General features: G+C 52.9%; 1 protein-coding gene across 1 annotated transcript; it reads right to left on the bottom strand.

Moving 5' to 3' along the window:
- Positions 1-24030, bottom strand: LOC119101331 (protein vestigial). Its single transcript, XM_037224637.1, has 6 exons — positions 23757-24030; positions 13374-13519; positions 12745-12836; positions 3201-3442; positions 1585-1663; positions 1-635 (listed from the first exon to the last, which is right to left on the bottom strand). Exons 1-6 carry the CDS (start codon positions 23880-23882, stop codon positions 577-579), a joined length of 744 nt encoding a protein of 247 aa, XP_037080532.1. The 5' UTR covers positions 23883-24030; the 3' UTR covers positions 1-576.
- Positions 24031-24681: the final 651 nt, after the last annotated feature.

Here is a 24681-nt window from a genome sequence, read left to right as displayed (position 1 = left end):
TAAACGTCTATTATATATTATAAGAATTCCGCAATGGAAGCAACCCATTCAAACAACACAATCAGAATATGCTCATGAGACATGTTGTGCGATAGCGAACATGTTGACATGCTGAGGCAAAATCATGGGCATCAGACCGGGCGACAGACGGACAAGTCTGGACGCCAAGAGCCCGTCCATCGACGACAGCTATGCTCTCGAACTTGTACCTTCACGAAGTCATTCCCAAACAGACAACAAGTTACTCATTATGAATGATACAAATGGAGATATCGGCTACGAAAGATAGTATTTTCGTTATATACAATTTGCACGGGCACCTCACGTCGCACTGAAGCGCCGCATATCGCAAGACCTTCTGGAGACGCTTGTAGCTTCTCGACACACGCATCGAAGGCGGTCAAGGTATCGCTGTCCAGCCAGCATGAGAATCACCAAGGAGAGAGGACGCCTCTGATCACATCACTCGCCGCGGGCTGGGCAGCCCGCACCAGCGGCGTCTCCACGAGCACCGCAGTCTGACCGGGCCAGCCTGCAGCTCCGGTTTTTCAGCTCATCGACCGCTCATCGCACCGCCTATTGGAACCAGTGCAAGTCTTTGGTGGCTGTCTCCGGCATGGAGGTTCCTTCCAGGCCTGAGGAAGAAGAGCGCAGTGAAATGCGGTGCCTCATTCCCGGGGCGCCTGGTCTCACTACTGTGTTCGTGTTACTTCAAGGTGCTCTCGATTGAGTGAATTATTTTCAAGAAACAGCTGCATGCATCGTTATAATTACCAAAGTCGTTTAACAAGTACGTGAAGTAAAGTGAAGTAGCAAGTACAGCAAAATTAAGCCCCAATAGCATGAACAATCTCCAGATAAGGGCGAGAATGGGGACGTGCTTTGGTGCGCTTTGCTATCCTTTTTTTGTGATTTTGTGTGAACTTCTTTTTTTGTGAATTGTGACTGCCCCTGTCACCCAGAGATGTCGAGTGCGAAAACCAGCCCGCCGCTCTGGATGGTCTTCAAGCTTGTGGGTTATGCGTTTATTGTAACTGTGAATCATTCATACTGCGCCGCTAGAATGCTATGATGAAACACCATGCGGTATGGCAAATAATAATAAATAATAATAGTAATAATAATAGTAATATAATAGTAATAATAATAGTATAATAATAGTAATAATATAGTAATAATAGTATATATAGTAATAATATAGTAATAATAATATAATAATAATGTAATAATAATAAATAATAATAGTAATAATAATAGTGCATTTGACTCAGGTCACAAGTAGCATCAATGTGAAAACTTAACAATTATTTCGGATTGGGTGGAGAAGCCTTCAAAGAGCGACAAAAAGAACATGCTTTGTAAAAACGCTATTTCAGATACGAGTGTATGCGTAATCATGGACTCTCAAAACGTGTGCTAAGGCATCTGTAGATTGCAGTGCAGCTGGAATGCACCGTTGTGCACCTTCAGTGACGTGTGGATTAAGCCTTCAATATCATACGGAATGTCAGAGCGACAGATTAGGAGATAGTGCAGAACCTGCTGATATCTGGCTCACGACGGTCCCATGTTTTGCTGACCCACCTGATGAGTACATGTAGGAACTGTAGCTACTGGGGTCTAAACTGTGCCCCTGCTGCATTCCAAAGCGACCAGCCGTAGACTGAAAAGGAGACGACTTGATCAGCCAGATATTGATCCCACCGCAATGGGGGGGGGGGGGGGAGGGATAGGGGGGGTCACATACGCTGCATCTATGGTCCTGGGGACTCTGTGCATGAAAGCGGTTCCTGCAGTGCGTAAAAAATATGCTGCGACATACATAATTTGCGGGAGACACAGACACAGACACAGACAGCAAATGAACACACACGCATACAAATCAACACGTCTAGTTTGATCATTTTTACATGCTTTCTATTTGAACGTTACAAAATACCGAAGAAGCTTTGATCTTTGGACTGTTCGGGACGTTGAATTTTCAGTCATCAGGTCACAAAGAGATAGGTCGAGGATCTTATAAAACTATGCATTTTGCAAAGTTGCCTGATTAAGTAAAATGGTGTGCCAGTGATAAACGATGTTCCAACAGCTGAAATGTCTGTTGGATGCTGCACGGGGCTGACATAAGCCTAGACAATATTCGTTCCACACATATGGTCAGATAAGGAAGCGTGATCTAACTACGGAAAACAGGAAGGGAGATCATTTGGGCACCCTGCAGCCGAAAGATAGTCTATAGCAAGGCTCGGCTTAACAAATGCACAATGGATGGAGCCCCAACCAAGCCCAAGTCGATTTTTTCAGTTCAGGCTCACAAATGCGCTGCCAAAAATGGGTCCTACGGCCGTTTTGGTTGGGGTATAACGAGCGTCAGTGTAAGGGAGCCGCAGTAAAGCGCCACCGGTTCCCTTCGATAGCCATTACAGACAGCGGCCACCTGAGGTGCTGGATGCAGCAACCCGGGGATAATGAAGCGGTGTGGAGTGAACTGGTGGGACAATGTGGCATATCTGTTGCCACGAGTGCCTTGTGTTTGTAGGCGGAGAGAAAGCGTATTTCGGACTTGCAACAGGGGTTGCAGTGGAGTACTCGCATCTAGAGGAAAGCATTTGCTGTCAGGCTTAGTCCGCGTCATGGCATTCGTTATATCGACCAAGTCGTCAAGAAAACTCGACTAGCAACGTACATTTTTGGCATTCCGCAGCTTAAGTTGTCATTAAACGGATGTCCTCGACAAGGTCTGATTTTTCAAGGTTTCTGCAGCAGCGCAGGGGAAAAAGACAGGACCGACACAATTTCCCAGCATGGCATCGCGTGACAACGGAAAAGCTCCCGCCATGTGCCCGTATTAAGTCACGATTTCCCATGCATTTGCTGTTCTCTTTCAGGAAACACGAGAGTCCAATCAATACGGGCCTACTGCGATCTGAAACGGTTGTCAGTTGCTGAGCAGCAGACGCCGGCAACACCACAATGTCCTGGACCACATCTTCCACGAAAAAGGTCAGCTGTATGCTTACTACTGTTCTGAGGAGCACTCGGCCCACGACACTGAGGTCGGTCCCGTTGACACGCATTTGAACATCACTGGTACGACGACCTCTTCTGGACGAATGCTGCGCCCAGTCTCGCCCCTCGGCCGACACCCCTGGGACCTAGCCTACCAAGCTCGCAGCCGACCCCATCGCCGCCCTCACCTGCAGGAAGAGGCTGGGGTACTGGTTGTAGCGCGCTGAGCCGCCGGCGCCGTACGAGAAGTTGTGGCCGTACGCCTGCGTGGTGATCGGGTAGTACCAGTCGGGCGACTGGTGGAGCCCGGCCAGCGAGGCCGCGTGGTACGGGTCGGCGTACAGCTCGTGCGAGGTCAGTGTCGTCCGAGAGTGGTAGTTGCTGTTCCAGAACGAGGCCGGGAAGTTCCGCTGCGACATGGGCACCGGCGCTGCGGGGTAGACATCTGGGGTCACAGGCGGACCACGTCTAGGGTCCGGGGCCACAGGCGGAACACATCTGGGATCTGGGGTCACGGGCTGCAAACGTCTTGAGTCACGGAGGGGAGATGTCTTGAGCCGCAGACGACAGGCGCAGGGGTCACAAGCGGCAGATGTCTGAGGTCACAGGCGGCAGACGTCTGTGGTCTGGGGTCACTAGCGGCAAACGTCTGAGGTCGCAAGCGCCAGACGTCTGGGGTCACAGACGACATATGTCTGGGTCACAGGTGGCGGCGGACGCCCCACGACACGAAGCTGTCACGCAAGTTTGGGCACACGCTGCCAAACGAACGGAGTGTCCTTGCCTGGCGTAGCATGTGAACGCCGCACAGGCACGCTGCGAGGAAGCCGTGTCATGAGCAGGTGGCAGTGGTGGCATGCAGAGCGACGGGCTTTCTGGAGCACGTCACAGCTATTTTACGGAGCGATGCACAAACCTGTTCTCATATCTCCCGGAGCACAAAGGCATATGACACATTTGTGTCGCCGTGCTGTTTGCTGTGAAATCTATCCGAGACCGAGGCCGATGCTATCTGAGGCCATCTAATGTCCAGGACAAATTATGGAAGTATGCGTTTAGCCGGCGCGCGCGTCCAGCCCGTGGGAAGGCGGCCCCTTATCGCAGGCCATCGCAGCGGCTCCATGCGCCCTGACCGTGAGTGGACCGCCTTCAGCGTGCCAGTATCCGGGCCGGCGTGGGCGGCGTCTCCACGTCTGTGTGTGGGGGCGATGTCGTCGCGTCCGTGTGGACGAGCTGAACATCCGCGTCTGTGTGCGTGGGCGGTGTATCCACGTCTGTGTGCGTGGGTGGTGTCTCCACGTCTGTTTGTGTGGATGGTGTTCCCGCGTCTGTGTGCATAAGCGGTGTCTCCACATCTATGTGGGTGGGCGGTGTCTCCGCGTCTGTGTGAACGAACTGAACATCCGCGTCTGTGTGCGTGGATGGTGTCGCCGCGTCTGTGTGCGTGGGTGGTGTCTCCGCGTCTGTGTGCATGAGCGGTGTCTCCACGGCTATGTGGGTGGGCGGTGTCTCCGCATCTGTGTGGACGAACTGAACATCCGCGTCTGTGTGCGGGGATGGTGTCGCCGCGTCTGTGTGCGTTGGTGGCTCCGCGTCTGTGTGCGTGGGTGGTGGTCTCCGCGTCTGTGTGCATGAGCGGTGTCTCCACGGCTATGTGGGTGGGCGGTGTCTCCGCATCTGTGTGGACGAACTGAACATCCGCGTCTGTGTGCGGGGATGGTGTCGCCGCGTCTGTGTGCGTTGGTGGTGTCTCCGCGTCTGTGTGCGTGGGTGGTGTCTCCGCGTCTGTGTGCATGAGCAGTGTCTCCACGTCTATGTGGGTGGGCGGTGTCTCCGCGTCCGTGTGGACGAACTGTACATCCGCGTCTATGTGCGTGAGCAGTGTCTCTCGTGTTCTGGCGCGTGAGCTAGTGTCTCGCGTTGTGTGCGTGGGCAGTGTCTCCCGTCTGTGTGTAGTGGGGGTGGGTGTGGCGCCTCCGCCCCCGTGTGCGTGGGTGGTGTCTCCGCGTCTGTATACGTGGGCGGCGTCTCCGCGTCGTGCTGGCGGGTCTCCACGGTGTGGGTGGGCGGTGTCTCCGCGTCTGGGCGTGGGTGGTGTGTCGCGTCGCGGGGTGGCGTCCGCGTCTGTGTGCGTGGGCGGTGTCCCCGCGTCTGTGTGCGTGGGTGGTGTCTCCGCGTCTGTGTGCGTGGGTGGTGTCTCCGCGCCTGTGTGCGTGGGTGGTGCTCCACGTCTATCAGCGTGGGCGGTGTCCCCGCGTCTGTGTGCGTGGACGGTGTCTCCGCGTATATCTGCGCGGGTCACCCGCACGTCTGTCTCGGGCCGCTGCGTGGGCCGCGTCTCGGCGCCCCTCTCAGGCAGGTCGGCGCGCGGTTCATGTCTCCGCGCCTGTCCGCGGCGGCCGCCGTGTGTGGACCGGCCGGACCGGCGGCACACGTCTCTGTGTCGCCGGCCGGCCCGCCGCCGACTGAAGCCCGGCTCTTTTTCCGCCGACATCAAAGCGCCGCCCGCACGTAATTGCCGGCGGAAGGCAAGGCATGCGCTTTTTGTGGCCGCCGCCGACTCTGAATTGACCACTCGAAGGCTAGCCGGTGGTTCATCCAGCACGTTTCATACGGCCGATTGGTGGCCGGGGCCCGGGTGGTAAGCACTCGACGTGTTGACGGTGGCGCAAGCGGCCGACGTTAGGTAAAGTCGCCCCGCGGCTGTACCGGGAAATATAGCCCAGACGCTACCGCCTGGCGTGGGCTTCATGACGGCCGTCTGCCCGCTTGCCATTACTCACCGAACGTTTTGCATGATTGGCGGTAGGATCAATCAGTAGTGGAGCCTGTTTCGTGCAACATCAACCCGTCATTCAACTGAGGTAGATTATTGGAAAAGTTGGCTGCGGCTGTGGAACCGCAAAGAGCAGCTAACAATTCGGCGTGCTGCCCAAACCGTCAGAGCATACCATTCCCAAAGCCAGTGTGACGTAAACTTCTCCATGCAAAGAAGATTCACCAGGAGAGCTGAGCAGTCTTCGTCTAGTTACGATGATGACGGCTGATCACTGCATACTGTCGGGTTTTTGTTGCGATATATACAGCGACGGCTTTCACCGATTTGTCCCAGGCCCGTCAGGAATTTTCACGGTTCATGAAGTCCATGGGTACATTTCGGATATTGGTCAAATGCGGTTTGGCGGTGGGTACAGACTTCACGGCCCGGGTAAGTTCACGAGCACCCTAACCAGACTAGGGCAATAGAAACGCTAGGTGATAAGCTGCCACTTTTTATATTTGGAATACCCGCGCCCACCACGGCATCGAAATTTGAGAATCCGCACCCGCCCGGCATCGAAATTTGAGAATCCGCACCCGCCCCGCAAGCCGAAAGTTCCCCAAACAGCCCGCATGCGCCCGCCCACCCCATTTTGCACATATTCTTTTTACGCATTTGGCACGCGGGTACACATATCAACCTTGTAATATTATTAGTGCCGAAACAAGCAGCTGTAAGAAAACTGAAATCGCGTTCATCCGTTCCGTTTTGTTTTCATCAGCGCGAACATCAAGAGACCTTTAGTTCCAAGCATGAAATTGGTCCATCAGAAGATTCTTCGAAAGGAGCTGACAATGTATACCTTGAAAAAAACTAAATCAAACAACGTTAGCCAGTACCAGAATAAAACAAACATTCAAGACTGAGGTTACATCTACCTGGGTTCATATGATAACTTTTCAGAGCTATCTATGCATGTATGTGGACATGCCTTTTGGAAATAAAAATTGGTCCATCCAAAAGCCAAAAGCTGGTTGGTATAAAGGTATTAGGCAGAAGGGGCTAGCTAAGGTTGCACTTTCACATAGAAACATTGAATGTACACTGAACAACGGAAAGCCTCGCGCATAAACACATGTGGAATGAATTTCGAGAACACCATTATCCATTGCCCCGTAGACAACAGTGGGTACCTGAATGATGCCTGATAACGCTTGCCTACGTCCCGTAATGGGGCTTAAAGACTACAAAACTACCCTTTTAATGCCGGATTTATCCTCAAAATGCCTTCCATATGAGTGTACACGGGACGCCGACCAGTCTCGGCATCGCCATGCGACATGACAGGTAAAAGAAGGTAAGCATAGGATTTGGTGAAAGACGAGTGCGCCATAAATGACTTCGTCTTGCCGTTAGACAGCTGACGATCCATTCAAGCGTGGTTAGGAAATACGAGCTCGTCCGTATGCCACGAGAAGGCCACCGTGCTCATCCGAGCTCCACGGACAACTGATAACACAGACCAACATTTGGCAACCTCCGTGTGCCGATTTTGTCCTTCGATGTTTTTTTTTGTTTTGAAACTGCTGGGATGGTTTGGTAATCGATGTTTTCGTATGGCTTTCTTCCTGGCTAAATACTAATTTAATGACAGAAATTCATTTGGCATATGTTTCTTTGGCAGGAAACGTTGCTGGATAAAGCAGATAAGATCTGAGTTGTAGAAAGCTGGATTGGTTTCCTGTTACGAATTTCACAGAAATGGTCCAGTGAGGCTCATCCTCTCAATTCAGTCCAAGGGTTGGCTGGTGTTCATTGTTTAAACATGTCATAAGTAGTTCAATCAATCAGGTGTGCCTACAGACCATTGTGTGTATGCACGTTATCTGTACAATCTGCGACCTGCGATTTATCGGCAAAGGTGTGTAAAATCATGAAGTGCAGTTTTGCGAAATATGATTGAGGTAGGCTGAGCAGGAATAAATGTCTAAGTGGTTGTCGTTCCTAAAGAGCTGGAGCTGGAGCCAATTAAGCGAATAGGAAACTACACCCATGACAGAATCTACCACTAATGATGGTTTATCTCAGAATGGCTCTTAGTCTTGAGTTGGTATTTCATTCTCTCGGAATGTATCGTTAAGTATCTAACTGTACGTTGGAGAGTTATTAAGCTATGTTAGTCTACTCTTGAAGCTACAGCAGGTAATAGACTATTGTTTGCGGAATAGCATGCATTGCATTACTGGAAAGCTTAACAATGAAATGTAACTTTCCTATTTCATCACTTTTGTACAGGCAACTAACTTCTCTTTCTATCAGCCTTAGTATCAGCATTTGTCAGCTAGTTAGCTACAAATTTGTGTCTGATATAACGCAAGTGGGATCCTTTTACATGTAGAATGTCTCCCAATATCCGCAATGAAGCCAGCAATACGCGCTAAAAGTCCTAAAAACTTTTTAAATTTAAGCCCGCATGCTCTGGGCCTGCGGGCAGCAAAAAGGCGGTACTAGCAGGTCAGATCGAGCTGTAGCTACGGCACACACACCATATGGTGGCATTTAACAGCTGTCGTTTTTCCATGCTTTCATTTTCAGAAAACTAGTTTACAGACGACACTTTAAACTGAGAATGCATTATTTGGCCACTTTGTATGCGTGAAGAAAACTATGAAGATTCAAATAACAAATTAAGTATGACATTGTAACAGCTATGTTAGCTGACCATATCAACTCATGTTTCGTTTGCATTTACTTTTGGTCAGCTAGCATTTTTGCTGTGATAACTGTCTTGAAATAAGAACCGTCAGAGAGAAAATCAGAATTATTACAATTTATTCATAAATGTACAGCAGAAAATTCGGCGATCTTTTTCAGAGATGAAATTGCAATTGTGGCAGCTGTGTCAGTTCATCCTGTCGGCTGACATTTCGTTGACATTTGCCGTAAGGCTGCCTCTTGGGCTTCTCCGAAATTGGAGACCAAACCTCAGGTGACCCAGAACTTTGTTATCCATGCTGCCGGCAACGCCCTGAACAAAATGGATGAATTCGTGGACTGAGTGCACAATTTGTGATAATTGTGAGCATTGGGATGGGTAGGAATTTAAGAAAAACAACTAACACGGATGCTGACAATGAAAAGTGCTGCTTGCTTGCTAGTTTATAAAATGTTTAACAACTTAGCTGAATTATCCCATGACAGCCTACAAATCATGACAATCCTGGATAACAGAAATTGCTGTGATGCTGCCTCGTGCTTCCCACCGGCGCTGATTTTGCCATGGCCCACTCACCGCAATATTTGTAAAGCCCAACATTTTCCACTTGACTTTGCTCGAGCGAATCAATGAATGGAATGCTAAGATGCGTCGTCACCCACCGATCACTGTGCGCTGCTCAGTGGTTCCCTGTTACGTCTTTCATGTCTTTTTTCATGTCTTACGTGTATCACGTCTTTTCAACTGTCTGACACTGTTTAGACTGCAGCCATGCATACCTCTGAACCTCAGTATGAGTACAATGATGTCATTTGTACTAAATGAGTGTAAATGTGGATAACACATCTACTGATGGCAATGGTGGGGTAAGGTGCAAAAATTCGATAATATTTGGGACATAACAAACATTAAATTAAGTTAAAAACAACTAGTTTTCAAGCTGCACGTGGCTATTGAAAACGATTGGGTAAACAGAGAGAGGGTACAATACACCTTTTCCCGATTCAAACCTACCTCATTGTATTTCGAGTGTGTGTGTAGAGGGCGGGCTAAGTCTATATGCAGTTGCTGGCGAGTGGGCAGAGTTATGACTGTACGAGTAGAGGGCAGGTTTAGGTGTGACAATCTCGTGAAGGGCTCCAGCGATGAGTATGAGAAAACATGCTTTCAAGATACGTTTTTATGTTGCTCCCACAGTTGCAAATATATCATAGACAGCCAGTGTTTTTTTCGCAATCTTCCGAATGCATCGGAGTAGCCTACACATAGCTAAAAATGTAACCGGACAGCACATTTACTGGCATGGTCACCCTTGTCCTCTTGCACAGGATTAGCGTCTCGCAATAGCTGCAGTGACTCGCAGGCGCACGGCCACTTGTCAGAACACGGTGCGTTGACCCAATATATTTAGACCACATCACGGATGGCATCAATCCGCGGACGGCGAGTGGACCCGTGGGCGGGTTGGAAAGTTGTGAACAAAATTCGGGCTACACACTGATTAGGACCGCAACGTATTGAATAATTCTCAGGATCGCACGGACAGAATGAACTGAAAATCCATTAAATTTCAAATGACACTGACTGAAGTTACAGCGCTTATTGCAGCAGCCCTATTAAAATAGCTTCCATCCTACAAAAATGACGATTTCAGTCATAAGTAATGAAGCTTTATCCTAAAGTAAGGAGGATAACATATCTGGGCTATTTTTCTCACAAAAATAGATGTTCACAATTAATTACAACAGTTTGAAAGGTAGTCACCGAGCTAATGCCTACCATTTATGCAGGTGACGTAACCCATAGCTGCTTGTTAGTAATGTAGGTAAAACGCATGTTGAAAACATTCTACACAGTCACACCGTTACTAATCTACCCAGCTAAGATCAAAACAATTTCGGGTCAGTTGATGCTTGGTCCTCCATTGCTGAGATGCCCGAAAGCGGCTTTGCCCAAAGACAAACAGAATCACAACTGACACGGTCAGCAGACATAGCTGCCGCAATTTCAAACTCATTTCTCAACAAGATCGTGTAACATTTCGTACCTTACTTATAAATTCTGACAATAAGGAATTCTTCAAAGCAGCATCATTTTATGCAGGCTACCTATTTCCAAAGTCGCTAGCCGAGAAACGCCAGCAAGTCAAAGGTGAGTGTAGACAAAACGGCAGCTGACAATGTCAATTGACACAACTACAAACAGCATCCTAAAACCTTGCACAAACCTTTTTTACCGGAGCTCATGGATACATCACGTGATATTAAAATATTGCGTATGATCTTGAATCGCCCTCTGTAACTTGTTAGAAATCCTGAGATGCAGAACATTGCTATCTGTTTTGATGCGGCTAGATTTATTCCAAACCTGAACTTTCCTTTTCGCTGAACTTTTGCTTCGAAATATAGAATGAAAGAAAGAAATCACGATCGTAAGAAAATTCCGACGGACAGACCGTCGTTATGGCGACTTGCCGGGGTCGTGGTTTCTTAGCAGTCTCCACCACTGGCAGGCGGATTACCGTGCACGGAGGGACAGCAGCAGTCCGGGTCGGCAAGGGTGGCCGCCGACGGAGGGACAGCGGCAGCTCGGGTCGGCCCGGGTGCCCGCCGACGGAGGGACAGCGGCAGATTGGGTCGGCCCGGGCACTCGCTGACAGAGGGACAGTGGCAGCTCGTGTCGGCCAGGGCACCCGCCGACGGAGGGACACGCCTGGTGCCGTGAGGTCGCCCGGAGACGGTGGCCTCAGGCTACCGCCGCCACTACAGGCCGCCGCACCCGGGCACTGGCGTTCAGAGGTCTCGTTATGCTTGTTCAGGCTGTATCTAATGGCGTGCTTGTTTACCTGTGCTAGATTTGTCTGCGTGGTGCATAGCTGTCCATGACGACAGTGTGGTCAAAGAACTTTGCCGCCTCTTCAGAACGTGACATTCATTTTAATTATGTTTAGAAACAAGATTTAAAACACAGCCTCCTACTGACTTACGAAACATTCTATTGGCTTGGGGGGCGTGTGAAGCGTGCAAATTTGCTTATCTAACAGACTTCGAACAGCCCGGCAAGCCCAATGCACAAGAATACTTTTAAATCTGAATGCCACAACTTGAGAAGGATTATTGCATCGCTTCAGATGTATTCACTGTACACACAGTGCCAAAGAAGCAGCGACCGGGTCCTTTCTGCATACTTCCATACTAGGCATCCGCATACTACCGGTGCTAGCTGGTGCCGTTAGATCAGGGCTCCGCCGTAATGTGCATACATCCCGAGCCCTGACACATCTTATAATGCTCAGGCACACATCCCGAGCCATAACCCACATTGCAATACTCGGGCAAGATTGCTATTATTCTTCACTGGGTTATGGGACCGGAGCGGCCCGAACGGACTGACGATGTCTAGAGCCTGGAGCATTAATATAAGTCCTGCAGCAAGGCCAGGGGGCCTTTAACATATTAAGCAAGCGACTAACGCCGAGTAATGGTCTCGCACTCGCTGATCCAGGTCAGAGGAAGGGTCCAGGCAGAAGCATAATCGAGCGCGCGCAACCCATGGCATTGTGTGGCGGCGCGCATTGACGTCCACGAAAATGCTGACCGTTTTCTTCAATGCAGTCAATTTTATTGTCAATCTTTGAAGATTCGTCACCAATATTCAACCTGCCTGCACACGACTTAGAACAACAAATTAAGAAATCATACATGATCAGCTTGGTCTTGAATAGTCTCTGTCATCAACAGCACGCCGCACACACACTTTTAAAGCGCTGAATGGTGGAAGCGTGCACGCCATGCCAGTGCTGCACAGTGAGCCTGTAACTGAGCTGCCATGCTGATGTCTTCATCGGCGTAACACCAAGGACGTGATCATGCCGATAGCAGATTAAAAGTGGGGCATGTAACTAACAGCGTTTTTGGAATCGTTGATTCAGATCGTCATGCGATCGCACACTGTCGTAATGATGCCAATCCTTTGTCGTTTTCAAAAACGTCTAGAATGAGCGAAACACTTAAGGTATTGGCAATGCTTACAGACTTTGTGAACAAACGGGCCAGATAAAGATGAAACTACCGCTGCCACAGATGAAAGCCACTTGCAACCGGCGATAACAATTCAGGGAAATGTGCAACACGCGTTCACTGCGAGATGGAAAAGATAAAACACCAGCAAAAGTAAGACAACACACTGTATCATCAGTGTTCTACGGTCTCGCTTCATAGCCACCATGTGGCGAAGACAACACAGGTCGACCCACCTTTATCAGAAGACGACACGTTCAGGGCGCGGGTGAAGTGGTCGTCGACCACGGACGAGGCGCTTCCGGCGTAATGAGTTACCAGCATACAGCTGAAACGGCCAGACCACCCTGAGTTACCCATGTCCAGCGCAGGAACACGCGCCAGGTGAGTGATAGCAAGCGGCGACGGAAAGCGAACTGCGTACTGCACCAGCTGTCAACGGCGGGGCCAAGTGACGTCACGAGCTGTGGAGCGGCATCCGAGCCTCCCGCCGGCAGATTTAGACAAAATCGGCTCCGCCAATGTGACGTTCATGACGACAGGCGTCACACCCACCTGGAGGAAAGTCTAGGACGTCCCTCTTACTTAGAGGTCACCCAGGTAAGCCCCCTAAATTTTGAGGATGAACGGGACGTCCTCTCACCCGGAGGATAAGTGGGGAGGTACTGCTGACCTGGAGGACAAACAGGAGCGTAGGGGAGGGGGCGAGCAAGAACGCGGGGGACAAGCAGAGACACGCCACTAGATTTTAGAATAAACACGGTAACTTTGCTTAACTAAACAACAAACTAAGGCGTTTCACTTTCCCAAATAACAAGCAGTAACGACCTAATTCATCCGGGGACACCGGGGCCGTGTCACTCACCTGGAGGACAGGTACTTGACGTCCCGCTTCTCCTCCTCCTCATTAACGGGAGACGATGAGGACGGCAGCGGTGAGGACGGCGACGGCTTCAGTGAGTAGTTGCTGGCTCCACCCGCCCGGTACAGGTGCTCGTGTAGGCGCTGGCGCTGCAACGGCGCCGGCACGTTCAGGAGTCGCTTGTTTGGGGGCGACACCACGCAGACGGTGAGGCGGCAACATCACGGCTGCACGGTGGTGAAACGGGCAGGATGTTACCGACAGAACACCACGGCACATGTCCTTCAGAGAAATGACTGACTGGATTTGTTCGTGAGAATACCTTTGGTAGCCGTGCCATGTTTCTTTGGCCTGTGAATGCACGCACATTGCACCGCACGGCATTGTTGAACTCTCTTCATGCTTCATGGTGCAAATATTTCCGACCATCAGCTTTACGCACCATCATCCTTGCCAAATATTTAAGAATCTCTGCTGCCGAATCTCCCTACAATGCCCTGCAAATAGCTTACGACATGCCTACTTTAATATTAAATCATCCCATCTTCTTGACGGTGTTTTCTATAGCGTACGCAAACAAGTAAGCACCCTCGTCTGTTATGCTTGCCTGCTTTGAGGCGCCAGTACGTACGGCATGGAGTGCATTGCCCTCTTCGCTCTTCTAACCGGGGTTAGCCGACGTGGCGGTGACCCCCATCAGCAGCCTCCCCTCTCTCCCACTGATAGGGAGGGGCAGCATTGGAGGATTGGAGGGATCGCATGAAACGGAACCGACCCAACTCCGCAGACGGACGCTGGACGTGCCCCGTGTGGGCTATGCTGACCTCACAGGCAGCTGGCAGTACCCTCTGAAGCTACCCGGTGTGACCTCACAGGCAGCTGGCGGTACCCTCTGAAGCTACCCGATGTGACCTCACAGGCAGCTGGCAGTACCCTCTGAAGCTGCCCGGCGTGACCTCACAGGCAGCTGGCAGTACCCTCTGGAGCCACCCGATGTGACCTCACAGGCAGCTGGCAGTACCCTCTGAAGCTACCCGATGCGACATCACAGGCAGCTCTCGGTACCTCTGAAGTCACCCCCATGCGGCCTCACAGGCAGCTCGCGGTACCCTATGAAGACGCCCGATGCGACCTCACAGGCAGCTTGCGGCGCCCTCTGAAGTCACCCCATGCGGCCTCACAGGCAGCTCGCGGTACCCTCTGGACCCATCCGATGCGACCTCACAGGCAGCTCGTGGTACCCTCTGAAAACACCCGATGTGACCTCACAGGCAGCTCGCGGTACCCTCTGAATTCACCCCATGCGACCCCACAGGCAGCTCGTGGTACCCTCTGAAGCCATCCGATACGACCTCACAGGCATCTTGCGGTACCCTCTGGAGCCATCCGATACGAACTCACAGGCAGCTCGCAGTACCCTCTGGAGCCACCCTCGCGCCCAGCCGATCTGAACGTTGACATTGCGTGCTCGGACTGCGGGCGTTAAATGCAGAACCCAGGCGCATCGACGGCCACCACTCGAAACCACGTCAGCTCGCAGGAAAATAGGAGGTGGAGAAACACCCTTTCGACTGTCTTCAATCCATGTTCGGCCATGCAACGCCACAAAAGTTTACAATAAATGCTTGCTTCCCATATCGGGGTCGATCGCCCCCTCTGCCTCGACCGATGGCCATCGTTCAGTCCATGATCGCCACTCCCCTCCCTTGCCTCATCTTCCCGCGAGACGGTGGTGTCTCTGCGTTATTCGGCCGCGAAGGTGTTGGTAGTGCCCGTGTGTCCGCTGCGTCAGCGTGTGCGCGCCGGTTACGGTCTCCGACAGTCCTCCGTGGGTGTCGGTGGTGCCCGTGTGTCCGCGCGTCACGTGTGCGCGCCGGTTACGGTCTCCGACAGTCCTCCGTGGGTGTCGGTGGTGCCCGTGTGTCCATGCGTCGCGTGTCCGCTCGGATTACCGTCTCCGACAGTCCTCCGGTGGGTGTCGGTGGTGCCCGTGTGTCCGCGCGTCACGCGCTGCGCGCCGGTTACGGTCTCCGACAGCCCGTCAGGAGGCAAGAGCGGCATGGCCTGAGCACATCAAGCTTCTAACAGAACACCCCCATTCAACGCATGTTCCATTCCTTCATTGCAGCCAGACAAAACTGACTACCAAGTGTAATCAAACCTGTCTTGTTTTGCATGTCATCAACTGCTCGGTCAAGTACACCTTCCGTTTTTATCTCATGACTAGCGTTTTCTTCTACTGATCAGATTCCGAGGCCTTGGCTCGAGTCTGATCCCACGTTATCAATATGCGAATCCTTTATTATTCACGTTGCATCGCGCCAGTGTTCGCCGCGCAGCCGACATACACTGTGACAAGAAAGGTCGCCGCGGACTGCGTACGACAGCTGCGACGGCCAGCGCTGGAAATCGCATCCGATGATAGAGTCAAGCCAGCCAACATATGCCTATACTAATGCAAGGAGATCTACCGATACCAAGCCAGCAGATTTAGGTAGTTCTCGCACACCTTATGCATGTTTTGTTTCCGAGTGGAAAGTTTGCAAGTGTACACATCGGACAGCTTTTATTAGTGGCCAACTCGAAATGGTTGATTTACACATCCCTCATGCCATACGCTGACGGCTCAAGGCTTTAATGTCGCCGACTCTCCGGACCGTATTGCGACTTCGGCAATGAAATATGCTCGCCTTGCGCTGGGTTGCGACTCAGTTTCCAAAATCAAATATGGGTTTTCCCAGCCCCAGGAGAGACACCTCCTCGTTCAGATTGAGGGACACTGCAATCCCACGGGCACCCGAGGTATAAGCTTACAAACTTGGACAGAAACTGAGCCTTACTTAGGTTGTGGCGCATCTACAAACGTAAGCACACGAGCACAGCCACAGAACAAAAGCCCCCTAAGCCAAGGTAGAGAGGAACCTCCAGCCCAAACAGGGGGATGAATGAATGATATTTCAAATTCTCGTAGAAGGACTTCCGCAGCGTCCGATAAAGGGACGTTGCAAGGCCGAAGAAGAGAGCTCGAGCCAAGGCGAAGAGGCGGACCAAACCCAGGCAGAGTGGCTCCCCTCAGCCTTACCAGATAAGTGCCGTCGGTAACTGAAAGGGGGAGGTCGTCAAGGTAACTGAAAGGGGGAGGTCGTCAAGCGGGGGCAGAGGCAGCTTCCAAGTAAGGAGCATGCCTCCCATTGTGAAGACGTATGAGTTGGAAGTGGTACAGCGTTAAGGATGATACATCTACGCACATCGCGCAGCTGCTCACAGATTATGCACACGAATGGCCTCCTGGTGTGCTACAGGGCTCTACTCGACTCCATCTGTTCCCCGGCCCGCGGTCAGGGAAATCAAACGGAACCCTCTTCACACCTTTTTTATTATTTGGGGCCCGCTATGCAAGGAAATCTTGGGGGCGCGCCTTGTTGTGATGCCTATTCGCTTTTGGTAGGCATTGTGGAAAAAGAGCAAAATTCTACAAGCAAAATATCGAACACATACGAGGAGCAACGTGCATCTTTACAGTTAAATAATACATAGGTCAGCGAATAAGGTGACAAGGATGGTGTGGGCGCATGGACCACAGCCGTGATTTGATTGTGATGTAGTTTTTGGGCGCATCGGCCGCGAGAGGTCATGCAGCGATAGCAAGGGCTCCGCGCTTGTAGACAATCTTTCGGCGCAGTGCGTTGGTGTGTTATTGAATAGGACAGCCCAGCACGATGCTGAGCAGTGTCAGGCGACGGGTCCCTGTGTGTCAATAGCACAGCCCAGCACGACACTGAACCGTGTCAGGCGACGGGTCTCTGCGTGTCAATAGCACAGCCCAGCAGACACCGAACCGTGTCAAGTGACGGGTCCCTGCGTGTCAACAGCGCAGCCCAGCACGACACTGAGCTGTGTCAGGCAACGGGTCCCTGTGTATAGTCATCGCTGAGCGATGTCATGCACAAATTATTTCCGAAGCGAAACAAGCCCAGGACTAGTTGTCTTCAAGCTCCCTGACATTAATGTTACGGTGTCTAATGGTATGGTATTCTAATGGTAATGGTATCTAATGGTAATGGTATCTAATGGCAAAGCACCAAAGGTTCGGAGCTTTATTTTATTGGAAAAGGAGTTTCTTTGAAAACAAGCTTTTGAGACCTATGTTGGCAGATCTTTGGAACAGATGGGGTGAGGGTGGGGAAACATGTCCACGATTCCTTCCACACGATGCACGGACTACCACCTTTGTGCTCCCTGCGTCGGCTCACAGTCTCATGACCTTTGGCATAAAGTATTGCCGTACTGCGTGTGCAGCTGCAATGTACCGTCCTCCCACCAGGCCCATTTTATCCTCAATCTTGCCGACATGCTGCAGCGTAGAGAGCGAGCGGATGGAACAAGACAGATGTTCTACAAACTACGAGAACATGCCGACATTTTCTAAATATCTCCCCCCCCCCAATATTTTCGGTGGGCTCTATCCCTTTCAAGCGTATGTGTCGGCGTGTGTGCGTGCGTGCGTGCGAGCGTGCGTGCGTGCGTGCGTACGTGCGTACGTACGTACGTACGTGCGTGCGTGCGTGCGTGCGTGCGTGCGTGCGTGCGTGCGTGCGCGTGCGCGTGTGTGTCATAGCCAGGCCTGCACTCGATTCCACGTGAAGTTGGAGTCGACTGTAGAACCACACGGCGTTCGTTGAATCTGGGCTGAACCAATTCATTAAAGGGAGTGTGCAGCCTTTGAGGCATATGTCAAAAACATATTCTGGTAAGACCTCCGGACCAGTTACGTCTAGTAATAACATTGATGTCACTGTTTAGCGACTCACTGCAGCACCATGAATATCAATACAGATATCAATCTTCATTATTATCGTGTCCACATTACGCTGCCAGCGCTTTTGTAGCAACATTGTGCTTCTTCCCTGCAGTCGCAACCACCAGCGTCATGACAAATACCGTGCGCACCTCCTCTGGTGGGAATAAAATAGCGTTTGTGATTGGCCCAGCGGACAAGGGCCCTATTCCCGAGAAGAGCGTTGGTTGATATTTGAACCAGATCGTGACATGGATCGTGTGCCACTCCCAAAGCTAAAGTGTACCTAAAAATGAGCCACTGTGGTGAACACTAAATGGGAGAAATCAGAGCCTTAGTGCAAAGTACTTCGTGGAATCCGCGGGATAGCTCTTTATGCTTGCATATCTTTTTGTCTAAACAGTGTTTCAGGTTTTCGTTGCGTGTATGACACAAACATTTTGACTCAGTAATGCGTGGCAAACATTACGGAACACACACGTTGGAAAAAACAATGCTAGTGAAGTGCATCACGTTCATAGTGGTGAGGAAGAGGTGAAATGAGATTCCTCCCGGAGGGTCAGCTACTTCAAAGCCGAATTCTGAGCTATTCAGAAAGATTTCGGGGAAGGCTAGCATTACTGATCAAATCGTACGCGTCTGATCTAACAAGAAGTGAAAGTACAAAAATGCGGGATGCTTCCTGTAAACAAGGTGCTGAGCGGAGATGGAGCTGGGAAAACCACACCAGATGGGGTCGCCGATGAGTGGGATTAACTCAAAACTCGAACAATCAAACAAGAAATTCAACATACCCATTTGTAAACCTCAGCAAAAGCACTTAACAAAACAAGAGACATTTGCAGTAGTACTAATACAAGATACGCATGTTCGAAGCGCTCTGTATGAGCATCAAAGCTCGTTTGATCGGCTGAGCTGATGTAGCCAGGATTGAATCAGCCGGAATATACCGCAGGATCGAGCCATAAGCACCTAAGTCGGAATCGGAGTCGACTAAAAAATGTGTTGTAACGTTTGACCCAGTGTCAAAATCAACCCAATGCGTTGTTTCGCCGCGGTGAGAACCAGCTTTGCTTGAGCACAAGCAAGTGGACATCCACTTCACGAAATACCTGGCATCACATGCCTTCATGTTGTTTATCTGCTATCTCATTATATTTTAGGTGTCATGTACATGTAAAACATCAAACAACATTCAATGAATTCAATATATATATATATATATATATATATATATATATTTATTTATTTATTTATCGATTCTATTGTTGCAAACTCCGTTCAAAACGACCGCGAAGGTATGAAACATTCCAATGCAATGCTTAATGGAAGGACGCCTATAACTCTTCTCTAATCTCTCTTGTCAAGTGTCCTTTTTACCTACGGATATTTTCGATGCCAAAGCGCATCTATGCATGTCAGTTGGCCCGGTAAGCTGAATACGGCCGGTTTATATAGCACATCCAACACAATGGCGTGCCCCCCACCCCCCACAAGTCCTGCTCCTGCGGTGTCCGCAATGGGAGATTTCCAACCCGGTCACTTCCTGGTGCCCCGAGTCGGTCACTTCCTGGTGCCCTGAGTCATGTCCGCTTTAGTGCCTCTGCCGCGCCTGCCGGACACCTGCCCCTGCGTCCAGGTGCAGGACCAGCACCCCGCGGGCACACAGCCCCGCAGCCGTTGTTCGCCGGACAGGTGCGTCGGAGGCGCTCGGGCTACACCAGAGGGGGGGGGGGGGGAGAGGCTCATCGGGGGTCTGAAGCGAGATTAGGTGCCGGGTCTGAGGAGCAGCTCGGAGGTCTGTCGGCCCGGCGGGCTGCGTGGTTGGCCGGCTTGGGGACGGGTCTGGTCTGTTGACGGGCCTGGACCTGAGAAGCACTCGCACGGGTGGGCGGGGGGGGGGGGTAGTGGGTGAACCAGGCAGGCTGAATCTCAGGTCAACTGCTGACCTAGCGGGCACGTCACTCTGTTTTCCACTGGCTCTGGGGCACGGTAGTGTTTCGGGTGGACTCGACATCAGTGGCAACGAAATGTCAGGCGATCATTCTGAAGCTGATGTTTGTGAGCCTAAAACAACAGATCGCGAATCCATGGTTCTTTAGTTATGCTTCGATGCTTGCCAATACATGTCATTACCGCTGTGACATCTGACACCGCTGGTGGCCAGGTTAATGGGCCTGTGGAATATGCACTGATCGAGGAAGTCACTTGGAGTGCTTCCGCCGGGGAGAAGGGTGCAGGTCACTGCACCCCTGACACCCTCCATGGGGAGACCGCAGGCCACATCAGACATCATACTGCTGCGTGCCATCGAAGCCCGTGTGCGTAGCCTCCTCGAAGCCGGCTGGCAAGGCGAAGTGGATCCCTGTGGGGCTGACCCGGCGCATTTGTCCTAGTCGTGCCGCGACGACAGGCAATGTGTTAACCTGAGGTCAGGATAAGGACGTTATGTGGAAGGGAGGCCGTTCCTGGGACCCGTCACATGACGCAGCTCGCGGCCGGTGGCTTGACGGACGCCGATCATTTCAATGGCTTCGGATTTGACTTTGGTGCCCTCAACTGAAGTTTCCGCAGCACGCAGACTTTAAGCCAAGCCTTTAAGCCAGACTTAAGCCAATGCCAAGTCTGCAACAACAAGATAAGAATGAAGAAAATGCAGAAGGAAGATGCACAAATATTTGTGCCAAGCGGAGAAGCTCTCTTACGGTCCTAACCGCATTCCTGTCGCACGGCACACGCTCATTTCATGAGCCGCACGGAGCCCAGAGATGAACCAGTGATTGTGCACCTTGTGCCTAATGGGTGAATTTACCACCTATTACCTAGACGCTACGTCCCGTTCGCTTCACGGAGTCCTTGCGTTCAACGTGCTTAAGCCATGAGAGCATCTCGTTACAGTGACAGGATCAATGTCGCCAATCCGGTACATCCCGTCAAACGGCCAATCCAGCAGAAATCCTGAGCGATCCGTCAAACGGCCGGCCGTCACAGCCCTCTGTCAACAATGAGGCAGCGTGTCCAGCCAACGCCGCTGTCGCCGGTGCCAGAGCATCCTGTGCATCCAGCGCTGGGCGTACCACAACATCCTGTCAGTGTCAATTAGTGGCGGTCGCGAAATATGAGACCTGCTGAGCCGTAGCCTCCTTATCGGCACGTCGGCTACTGGAATATCTCTCCGGTTGGGGCCTTCTCGCGAGGCTGGGAGCGGCGTGCCATGATCACCGCCAGCTCGTCCCCTACCTACGCTGCTCCAGAACATCTCAAAGTCCCGCGACATGTTCACAAGCACACCTTGGGATTTTTCCGCAACCACAGCGCGGAGCGGTCAATCCCGGATGAATCCCGGAGCGGTCAATCCCGGAAACATCTGGGTGATTGTCGAGCTGATTAGCGTGCGGCGCGGCGGGCCGCGGGGCCACCGCGGCCGGCTCCTGTGGTCAGCACTGAATCAACGGCTTGTCATCGGACAGGGCTCCGTAAGCAGAAAAGCCACCGACCGCTGATTTGAATACATCTGGTGGCGCACCCAGAAAGCAGGGTGGGGTCTGTCAATGACGTCCACGCCGTGTCGTACCTACTAATCGATCTTTCAATCAATGCGTTCCTGCGAACTAATATAAAACACAGGCTACATTAGCATCGGCTCTGCAAACATCGGGGTTCCAGTTGCAGGAATTCCTTACTTACGAACCCTCACTGGGGCAATACGGGCGGTCATGGTACTTGCAGCTGTGAGCCTGTACGGGAAAATTTAGTTACGCGTTGGAGAGATACATGGGAACCACAGGGCCAGGGCTACTGAAACCCCTCCCCCCGAAAGAAAACGTTCTAAAAATTTAGAATTGGTCGAGAAGGACGCCGGCTGAAAAGAATCAACCGAAAATGGTCACCGGCCCTCGGGATAACTCGGGAGAACCTCCGTCGTTCCTGGCTTTGGATGTTGGGGTGCAGATCAGTGCAGTTGTGCTAGTGATACCTCATTCTAACAGACCCTGCATCCACCGGACCCTGACGGACCCTGTGGCCATCAGACCCTGACAGGACCCTGTATCAACCGGACCCTAACAGTCCCTGCGGCCATCGGACATGCGGCCATCGGACTCCCACAGACCCTGCGGCCATCGGACCCTGGCAAACTCCGCAGCCAGCGGGCCCCGACAGTCAGGGTGTCAGGTCTGTCAGGGTGCCATGGCCACAGGCGGCCATCGGACCCTGACAGACCCTGCGGCCATCGGACCCTGACAGCCCCTGCAGCCATCGGACCCGACAGTTCCTGCGGCCATCGGACCCTGACAGAGCTTGCGGCCATGGCACCCTGACGGACCCTGCGTCCACCGGACCATGACAGCCCCTGCGGCCATCGGACCCTGACAGCCCCTGCGGCCATCGGACCCTGACAGAGCTTGCGGCCATGGCACCCTGACGGACCCTGCGTCCACCGGACCATGACAGCCCCTGCGGCCATCGGACCCTGACAGCCCCTGCGGCCATCGGACCCTGACAGAGCCTGCGGCCATCGGACCCGACAGACCCTGCGTGCCTTGCAGGCCGCCCCGGCTGGCCAGCATATCGATCCCCATTGGCAGCTCCAGTGAGCGCCGCAGTGCACCTGCGCCTGTCACAGCGCTAGTAAGCGTGTTGCGTACTTTCGTGAGTTCTTCCCAAGATGTCCCGCAGTGAAATGGGCCTGGAACAAGGTGTGGCAGCGAATAGAAGGGTAACGCAGGCTCCCTTAAGAAACATACCCTTCCGATTGTAGCCCACGCGTTAACAGTCGGTTGGTTCCCTCACACAAGTGTGCACTTTTCGAGTCAAACGAGTTAATGAGTCATAACCTCACGCCACATCTGAAGGCGCCGGCGTTAGATTACCTCATGGGCGCAGCGCCGCAGACCGTGCTGGCTCTGTAATTTGTTTCCAGGATGGAACACCGCAGAGCTGCCCGGCATTGACTTCAGTTTATCATTGTTCCGCCGACAAATGACCTTGTTGTCTGCGCTGAATATTGCATAGCGTGTCCAGAAAATCGGTCACGACGTTGCGATGCAAATGCCTCTGATACAAATAGGACCTAAGCAGTCGTTCGTCAAAGCGATATTGTCTCTTGACTGGAGCAAGTGGAAGCAGCGGCGGCGGATCGTCTCGGTAGATGATGAAAACAATTCAACGTATTTTGGGTAGTCGCTTGCCATGCAACGTAATGCGGCTAATGCATGATGTTTGTGGGAGATAAGGGCGAGATAAGGAAATGAGGATGATGGGCGATGTTCCCCCCCCCCCCCCCGTTTCTGACGTCCCTGATTGGAAATCTGCCAGCGACGGACCCCTGATCAATGGAGCCGGTGCCGTATGCAGTGCCGGTGACCCCGATCAAAGCCGTGGTGCCGATCTCCCCGTTCCCTTACAACGTCCATATGTAATTCGGCCAAAGTGCAGGCATGTAACAGCAAACGCGCACATTTATCGACACATTAAGAGACGTTGCCGATGATCCCCACCAGAAGCAGGGACAGACACCTAACACACCGATCGGCGGTCGGCGCGGGTGGGCCCGCGCGGCGCGCCTCAGCGCAGCCCGGCGTACCCACCTTCTCCTCCATGCCGTGCCGTGGCGGGCCATCGGGCGAGGGGCGACCGCCGGCGCCGGCGGCCCCGGCAGGCGCCGGGTAGTACGGAGCGTGGAACGGCTGGTACATGGCCACCGCGCAGCTCATGTTCAGCACATGGGCGCACAGCCGTCGCACGGTCCGGGCAGGCCCGCTACGACCTCGGCTACGGCCGCCGAGGAGCACGCCGCGATCGAGCACGTCCGCCGCGCTGCCGCACCTGGCTCTGCAAGTGACGCCCGCCCACCTCCGCCGCTGTCCTGCGCACTGCCCGCCGCTGCCCCGCGCACTGCCCGCCGCTGCCCTGCGCACTGCCTGCCGCTGCCCTGCGCACTGTCTGGTTCGTGTTCGGCCGTCGGCCGCCGCCGCCTCTGGCCGAAAGCTACACGCGCTTGGTCGGACCGACACCGGAGACTGCCGCGGAGCTGCGCTCGGCTTGACGCGGCGACCACTCACCAGTCCCGGCGGCCGCGCGGTGGACACTGTCCGGCCATGGCGGGCGCGGCGCGCTCACCTGGCGGGCGGCGCGCGCGCCAGGCTCCGCCCCTCGGGGGCGGGCCGCGCGCCGCGGCACAATGGGCCACCGGCTGCCGATCGATGAGCGGCGCGGCCGGCGCGCACCGGGGTCCAGGGGAGCCGGGCACAGCCGAGACGGCCGCCGTCATCCAGCTCTGCTGTGGAGGGGGAGGGGGAGGACCCTCGGGAATGGAGCGCTGTGATAGCACGATGCGGCGGAGCTCAGTGAACGCAGCGGCGATGGCTCCGGCGCGCGCGGCGCTCCTCGGTGATGACGGGCTGCCTCCTCTGTCGGTCGGTCTGATCCTTGGCTCTCGGCGTGATCTGTCGCGTGGTCGTCGATCGGGCATCCAAGCAGCGTTCCCATCGTCGGAGAGAGAGAGAGAGAGCG

The sequence above is a fragment of the Pollicipes pollicipes genome, unplaced genomic scaffold (assembly GCF_011947565.3).
Source record: "Pollicipes pollicipes isolate AB1234 unplaced genomic scaffold, Ppol_2.1 Scaffold_4881;HRSCAF=5763_pilon_pilon_pilon, whole genome shotgun sequence".
NCBI lineage: Eukaryota > Metazoa > Arthropoda > Thecostraca > Pollicipedomorpha > Pollicipedidae > Pollicipes > Pollicipes pollicipes.
This window is presented reverse-complemented; position numbering and strand designations above follow the sequence as displayed.